This window comes from Nelumbo lutea, chromosome 3, assembly GCF_056320005.1.
Source record: "Nelumbo lutea isolate HS-2025 chromosome 3, American lotus-T2T, whole genome shotgun sequence".
Classification (NCBI taxonomy): Eukaryota; Viridiplantae; Streptophyta; class Magnoliopsida; order Proteales; family Nelumbonaceae; genus Nelumbo; species Nelumbo lutea.
Window position 1 is genome coordinate 51,949,397 of NC_142686.1, and position 8,948 is coordinate 51,958,344.

The window sequence follows — 8,948 nt, forward strand, 5'->3', positions numbered from 1 at the left end:
ACCTGCTAGCGGATCGCTACAGCAGGGATTAGGGATCAACCCCACCGAACCTGTCAGACGCCAATATATAAGCACTCCGACCCCTCAGAGGCAAATGTATCACATATTCACCACTCTCTAGCTCTCATCTTCTTGCATACTCATTCTCTTTCTCAGCTCGCTACCGAGTTCTGACTTAAGCATTGGAAAGTCCCCGCCGGGTGCTCAACCCTGGGTCCCATTATCCTTCATGCAAGTATCTCTTTCCCGTCGCCAATTAGAAGTCTCGTCACTTCCAGCTAGGAGTGGCCGGATTGCACATCATCAGTTAGTAGTCAAGAAATTACAAAGCAAGTTTTGCAGTCTCACTAATGCATGAAAATATCTAGTGTTACAGAAGGAAAAGGAGTAGCAAAAAGAGGGGTGGTTGATTTGGAAGAAGAAGAAGAAGAAGAAGAAGAGGAGGAGGAGGGGGAGCTTGACCAAATCCCGTGGTTTCTTTGTCTTGTTTAGTCGATGGATGGATGTTATTTTGGGTTCAGACATCTTTACTTTTTCTTGATTTTCGGATAGGAATAGAAATGTGTTTTTATGGTGGACGATGGAGACTGAACAGGGGATGGGGGAAATTGAACAGGGGATCACGGTTGTCGTCGCCGAGGAGCTTCAGTAGTGGCTCATGGTGGACGATGGAGTCTGAATGGAGAACTTCAACAGTTGCTCACGGTTGACGGTGGACACTGAAACGAGATCTTCAACAGTGGCTTGTTGACGGTGAGTTTGAACCTGGGAGATCGTTGATGGCGAGCTTGAACTTGGGAGATCGTTGACGGCGAGTTTACTGTGAGATCACTGATGGTGGACGTCGGTGTTCTTGTTCTCCTTTCCTTCTTCTCTTCGATTGTTTGACATCACATGACGTTGTTTGACTGACGGTCGACTAACTGGTGGGACCTATGAAACACAAAAAGGGTACCTAAGAGGCCAAGACAAAAAGACTACTTAGCAATACTACTGGCCTGAGATTGTCCGTCAATGCTGTGAGTTTAGTAGAACTTCCATGCCTGTCTGTTTCATCTTTTTAGCAACCTTCTTTTGATCTTTAGGGTCTGTTTCTTTATAAGGCGATTTTCTTCCTCCATCTCCTCGTCCAGATCTTCTAAACCCAGAAAAGAAATTGAAGTGGATGGTGGTCTCTGGCGATGCCGGAGATTCATCTGGAATACTGATAAAATCGGATTATGATCGGATGAAAGAATTAAAGGAATTCGATGACTCTAAAGCTGGCGTAAAAGGATTAGTAGACTCTGGCCTGGTGAAGGTTCCTCGTATATTCATCCACCCACCTGAAGAGTATGATGGTAGGTCAGTTTCCAATCAGACCCACTTCACAATTCCGGTCATAGACCTAGACGGCATCGGCGAAGATGCTATTCGACGCAGGGAGATTGTCGAGGAAGTTCGGAATGCATCAGAGATGTGGGGCTTCTTTCAGGTGGTGAATCATGGGATCCCTGTAAATGTTTTGGATGAGATGCTTCAAGGGGTGCGTGGATTCTACGAACAGGACATTGAAGTGAAGAAAAAGTTCTATACACGTGATTTGAGGCGCAGGCTGGTGTATAATAGCAATAATCAATTGTATCAATCACTAGCAGCTAATTGGAGGGACAGTTTCTATTGCTTCATGGCTCCGGAGCCTCCTCAGCCTGAAGATTTGCCTGCTGTGTGTAGGTATGTCATGAACAAAGAAATTAATAGATGACCTGGTACGTATCAAGCAATGATAAATGAGCCTTCATATATAATTGATACAGCCATGGATGAAATTCTTGTTTTTTTTTTTTTTTTTTGTTTACTGATTATATCAACTGAAACGGAAGGACTCTAGAGCAACCACAATCTCCCAAACTTCCCACGAGAGGCCAGAACCAGAACAAATAGATCCAAGACTAAGCCTTCCAGGAATCTAACAACTCTTATCCTCTGATCATCTTGCCTCGGAGATAAACATCTGATTCCGAAAAGTAAGCTACTCTCGTTCGAATAGCGCTGGGCTAAAACCGTGGAATCAGGCTCTCCTGACACCCACCTCACTTCAGATGGGGTGGCTAACAGGGTCAGCCTAGCCCATTTTAGCATTTTCACTTCAGATGATATCTGAATGAACCTTCATATATAGAAAAGAAAGTTTGTCATGATTTTCATTTCTCTATGTTCTTGGTTCTATTTGCTCCCCCTTTTTTTTTGGATCATCTTGTGATAATTATAAGGTGGCCTAGATGGCAATTAATTATAATAACACCGTTGATCTTTCAGAACTAATTTTGGTATACTTTTATGTATGTTCTTGAATTGTAGAGATATAATGATGGAATACTCCAAAGAAGTGAAAAAATTAGGGATTTTCTTGTTTGAGTTACTGTCTGAGGCTTTGACACTTAAGCCAGAACACCTGGTAGACATTGGGTGTGCCGAGGGGCATGCGTTGCTGACCCACTACTATCCACCATGCCCAGAGCCGGAATTGACGATGGGTACCAGTAAGCATGCAGACAATGATTTCCTTACTGTGCTTCTACAAGACAACATCGGTGGCCTCCAAGTCCTTCGTGAAAAGCAGTGGGTCGATGTTCTACCGATGCCTGGAGCTTTGATTGTCAATGTTGGAGATCTTCTACAGGTAAGCCTTTGTTTTTTCTAATAAATTACCCAAATTAGAATGGGTGTGATGCTTTTGCTGGTTCAGAGTTTCAGATTGACAATTTGTTTTGGGTTTCTACCTGCAGCTTATCTCAAATGATAGATTTAAAAGCGTAGAACACAGAGTACTCGCAAACCGCATCGGCCCCAGAGTATCGGTGGCGTGCTTTTTCACCACACCTGTAATTCAGGCATCAGGGAAGTTGTATGGGCCGATCAAGGAGCTGTTGTCAGAAGAAAATCCACCCATCTACAGGGAAACCACGGTCCAAGAGTATACTAAACACTTCGTTGCAAAAGGACTTGATGGGAACTCTGCATTGACGCGTTTCAAGTTGTGAGCTCGGCAGTCATGTAAATATGCTCCTTTTATCTTTATGGTTGGACGTTGGCCTAGTATTTGCTCAATTCACGGTCAGACCTAAAGCTGCAAACTTTCGGTGAAAATGTTATATTCATGTGCAAATGCATCCGTTGCGAGTCTTCGGTTTACAGGAAGATGTTAGAGTTCGTGGGGGAATTTAAAACAAAAGCTAGATGATGCCAATGGTGCCCATTTAGGAGGGCTAAAGTGCAGAAGCTTCTTGCTTTCGAGACGGGCTTCACATGGACAGCCTATAAGCTATAGTTGGTGAAAAATCTAGAGAGCCCAGATTTACTGTTGGTAATGGCTGTCTACTTTACAGTTTATTTGAATAGCTTATATAGAGCACTTCAAAGCAACTGAATCAGCTTAGGTCTTAAACTCTTAATCTTTAACTTAGTGCCCATTTGGGAGGGCTGAAGCACAGTGGCTTTTGTCTTTCCGAGGTGATATGCACATGGACAGCCTAAAAGCTATGTTTGATGAAAATCCAGAGAACCTAAATTGATTGAACCAGCTTAACTAAATCTTCAATTCAGTTCTCCCAAACGGGCCCTTAGTCAGATGGTTGATTGGCTATTGACACTTCACGTCCACTCCCATGCAACAGGTGTTGGGTTTGGAACAAGGTAATTATTTTATTAGTGAAGCTGTGGCCGGCCTAGGATCTGATTGGTAGAACTAATTGATTAACCTGACTCATTTGGTCTGATTCAGAGTTAGCCTAAAAAACCAAAAAGCTAGGTGACAGCTCATAATATTTGGTTCATGGTGGGTCTGGTCTGTGATTTTAGATTAATTCAGAACAATGTTTTAAATAAAGAAGGGTTTATCAGCAAATCATGAAGTTGGTTAAATTTCCAACCAGATTGAAGTTGAACTTTGCAGTTTGGTGTCAAACATATGCCCTACAGCCTTACAAATTTAGTGCGTTAGATTAGAAAAAAAAAATGAAATAGATTGAGGAACGTGAAATTACCCCATTTTAATTGCACCAAATGTATATAAAAAATTAACAAAAGGTTGTAAATTGGGTGCTGAACAGCTTCTTTTTGTAAATTGGGAGTTGGACAAAAGGTTCTAAACTACTTTGACTGATTGGGGAGTTGGACAGCTTCTCAAAAGACTTCGTTTGGGCCTGGGCCTAAATCTCTCCAAGATGAGATTATGCTGGTCTAGCGCTGATCTTGGCTCAATCCAAGTTATGGTGACGTTACCTTTTTCTATTTGTTATATGTGGGGAAATTGAATGGCTTCTATAGACATTAAGGCAACCTGTTAGTGGTTGGCACACCATCTAACACTTGACAAAGTTTATTTTTGCATGGTTTTAACTTTTACCGGAGAGGAATTACTGTGGTTCCTTCTAATAAAGTTAAGTTTGGGAGTGCTTAAAAATAAGTGGTTATTTGAATACACATTTATTTTGAGTCATAATCACACCAATAAACACTTATTTGCATTTATGAAGTAAGCCTAAAATAAGTGCTTATTTTTAAGTGCTTATTTCCTTTCTAGCCTATCTTGGCCCGTCATGTCATTTTAAAAATACTTTCCCTATTTACAATAAGTGTTTTTTTCACTAAATACTCATAAGTGCTTATTAGAATAAATACTTATTTTTCAAATAAGCACTTCCAAACTTGGCCTAATAGGAAGAATTGGTATAGATAATTGAAAAATGGCATTTTGGGTCTAACTTCTCCTTAAGGTTTCGTTTGGTTTGTGGATAAAACTAGAATTGGAATCGGAATCATCTATTCTTGGCGCTTGTTTGGTTCAATCAGGAATCAAAATCATAACTCATCATATATCCACTTGTACCTTTCTAATTCAAGTCCAATAAAAAAAAAAAAACATAAAATCAAGTCCAAGTCCATCATATGGCAAAATATAACCAAATCCACCATATATCCATGTAATAAAAAAGTCTATAGTACTTAAGATAACCTAGTGGCAAAATATAACGAAATCCCCCATATAATCCATCTATTAAAAAATGTCGCAATATATCAAAATGTAATGATAATATGCATAACATATCACTTAGTGGTTATAGATAGATCCACCAAACTAGGATAGGAAAGCTCTAACATATATTCTCTCCTTATTACTTTTGGAAGTTATGAAAACACATTAAGCTTTGCTGCATTGGTAAACAAACTATTAATCGCTCTAAATACATCACTATTAGTTAATACCTCAATCTTCATAAATTCATCCACAATGTTATTTATCGACAATTTGTTTTTCACGTGCATCCTTATAAGCCATTGCAGAAGCTATAGTCTTAGAATGGATGCCAATATCCTCTATTAGTGACCAAAATATATTTACAATAGATGGAATTGTACCTCCAAATTAATCTATATTTCGACTACAACTTCATTGTCTCCTTTTCTTTAGTTTTCTTCTTCTTTGAACTACTTGTGCTTGTAGAAGTTGAAATGTTGGGTTGAGGAATTGATTGGCCCTCATCACCTAAATCATCATCATTGTTGTTAATATGTGTTTTATCATTTTTTGTCTCATCTACTTCTATATAGTGTAGAACTTCCTTAAAAGTTTCAATTGATTGGCCAATTGTCTTATTTTTGCCATAAATCTCTCCAAGTTTTCAAAACCATTTGAATTCCAAACCATACAGGCCACCCACATCCTTGTGAGATTAACATTATGAACAATAGAAGCTATATCAAAAGATAAATAAATAAAGGAACAAATAAAATGCATTAAGGACAATTATAAAAGATAACAAATGGGTGGACAACTTACCTTGCACCAACGCTCATATCAATCTTTTTTACTTTGAATCATATTCTTTGTATCATCCTACTTACAATCACTTTCCTTTAACATCTAAGTAATTGCAAAGTATTTTTGCTTAAACCATTTAAGCCTAGAATCGTATGAAGATTTGATTGTAAACTAGAATTGAGAATCTTTGAACGAATCATATCCACATGGGGTCGGTATTCAAATCTTGTAAACTTTCGATCAACGTCTTATCCTTTTCATCATGTCACTTGTGCTTGTTTTTCTCCCTACCATACTCAGAATAGGTAATTTCAACATTGGTGGACATCTTCTCAAATAAAGATAATTATTCAAAATTATATGAGAAAAATGGATAACAAAACTTGTGAATATGCAAAATTTAAAAAAGAAGTATAAAACTTGTGGACATTTAAAATGTAATAAAGAAACATAAAAATGAACTAGTATATAATTCATTCAATTAAGCTTTAGCTCTAGATCTCTAATCGTTAAACATGTAATGAGCTAGACTATTTTCAAAGTTGGCCCATTGATCATTAGGGATAATGGTAGTAATGTTCTTCACTTTGTCCTCCTCTTTTATTATCCTTGTCCGCTTCATTTTCATAATCCTCTCCAACTTCATCTCCATCAGATATGTAACTATTTTCAAGCCATTGTGATTTATGTTTGTGTCTAAATTGCGAAAAATGATGGACTGCTAAGAATCTTTCAACGTTGCTTAAGCATTTTAAAACACCTCTCTATGACATTCCTTGAACTGACTTCATATTAAAATATTCATCTACAATACGTGGTTGTTGCCTATCCCTCCATTTATTGAGGTGATATCGCCGGCCTCTAAAACTCTTTGCAATGCAATACCCGACATCCACCAAATAGTAATGGCCTTGACACATACGATGTATGAGAAAAAAGCATGTCAACAAATAAAATTGAATATTAAGATTAATTAATTCATTAATACTAACACAACTATTTACCTTGAGGGATCTTTAATCCATTAGGCCTCGATATTGCATCTTGAAGCATATGACCATCATGTGCAGAGCTTTCTCAATTAAGCAACACATGATTTAATTGCATGTCAGGTGAGCATACACCTAATACATTGGTGGTAATATTTACCTTTCTACTTTAACATAGTGTGTTAAAACACAATGCAGAAATATTAATCAATAAAATAATCAAATTATATGATATCTTAAAACATTTTCACTTGCTGTTAATGCATTCCTCCTTAATTAGGAGACATCGATTAAATTGATGGCGTATAGTTTCTCCACTTTTTAGGAAATCAACACCTATAGTTCTATTTTTATGGTGGTGAGCTAATGTATAAAGAAATATTGCAACAATTTCTTGTACTGACATGTTCCTAGTATCCCTCAACCCCCCAATATCTATAACCATCTTACATAATACACAAAAAGTGTGTCTATCCATTTTAGGATCACTTACCTAGTACATATGACTCTCCGTAGTGAGCCTATTTATATTTTCTATCCATTTCATCACCTTTCATGTTTACTAGATAATAATAACTGATATCTTGTTATTGCAAGATGCATGAACACAATATAATACCACATATTCAACAATACAATCAATAACATGATTATTGAACACATAATTTGGGTATTACGAGTTATTCAATTTAAATTTACGAGCAACATCAATTAAATGGGAACTAGAAACTATGACTAGAAAATGTGGGCATAAATTAAGAAAGAAAGAAAATGAAAAACAACTTGGATTAATAGATTGCTTAATCTTGCCATAGGATCTATTAATTTGTAAAAACAATTTACCCTTTCTTCCCAACAAAGTTACACTCACCATGGTGTCCATCACCTATTTTTACTATATTTTTTAGATTTCTTCACTAAGCAACTTACTTGAAAAGCTCTTGTTTTTTTTTTTTTTTGCCTTTTTATCAAAATTCCATTATGATTTTTATTTTGATATATAATCACAAGGACTAGTGCCAAATGGTAACTTAACATGGATATTTCAAATTGGGTGCAATCTTTGTGTCATAAAATTCAACTTTTAGTGTCAATTATGCAACCACTCCTTGTCCATGCTATGTCTATGTAACAGAGCTTGCAACCATACTATGGGTTTTGCAACTTTACAACTCATGATAATTTTTTTTACAACCGCTGGGGTTTGATTTTAATGGGTTAATTTATGTAGTCAAGATAGTTGTCAAAAAACATTATCTTAATTTTCTTTGAATTTTGCATAATACCTATTAAAAATAAAAGTTATTTATTGCACTACTTTGCCTTTTTTGAGGTTAAGAGCGGGAGGAGGTAGTTGTTTCATTCGACAGAAGAAATATGTACCTAAGGAAACAACTATGCAAAAAGGGAGCTTATTGCTCCATCCTCAACAAAGAAAGTTATGGAGCAGTGATGTTACTTTAGATAAAGCTCTTCCTAGACTCCTTCTACCTAAATGATCAACTTCAGCCTTTAGGTTCCTAGGAGTCCACTACAAAATAGATAACCTTATTTTCAAATTACCATTAAAAAAAAAAGAAATGCCTCTCATCAAGATGGTTTCCTAGCCTCCATGGACCTGAACAAGTTATGCTAGCCCGCATTATGGTGTTAGAGCCCCCCTTACTCGTTCTTGTGGCTAAAAACACTTAGGAATCTTGGATACACTTCATTAATTTATGGAGAGATGTTTCTGATGCATAGCTAGATACCGTTCTTTCAACATGTTTATACGCCTTTTGCTTTCAACAAACCTGGACTCATTTTTTAGGTATCATTCCTTTATTGGTATTATAATACATGATATGTCTCTCTCCTTAATATATATATATATATATTAGAAAAGATTGTAAAATCAATTCACATATGAGTTCATGCATATGATCTCTCTTTTTTCTTTTATTTTCCCTTTTAACCTTTTCAATTCCTAAAACACTCACCTTTTTTCCACTCTAAAATTGTTTTTTCTTAAAATTCTCTTGCCAATCTCTCATACTTTGACTCTATAAACCTATTATCTTACAATGTATTGCATCCTCAATAAGAAGGCTTCTACTTCAAGTGTGTGACTACCCTCTAACTCAAAAATAAAAAATAATAGGAATAGATAAATTTTA

General features: G+C 36.6%; 1 protein-coding gene across 1 annotated transcript; it reads left to right on the forward strand.

Moving 5' to 3' along the window:
• The first annotated feature begins 399 nt into the window (after window positions 1–399).
• LOC148864948 (1-aminocyclopropane-1-carboxylate oxidase homolog 1-like) lies at window positions 400–3,129 on the forward strand. The gene is made up of 4 exons (XM_088977721.1): window positions 400–1,019; window positions 1,134–1,713; window positions 2,341–2,662; window positions 2,769–3,129. Exons 2-4 carry the CDS (start codon window positions 1,166–1,168, stop codon window positions 3,021–3,023), a joined length of 1,125 nt encoding a protein of 374 aa, XP_088833847.1. The 5' UTR covers window positions 400–1,019; window positions 1,134–1,165; the 3' UTR covers window positions 3,024–3,129.
• Window positions 3,130–8,948: the final 5,819 nt, after the last annotated feature.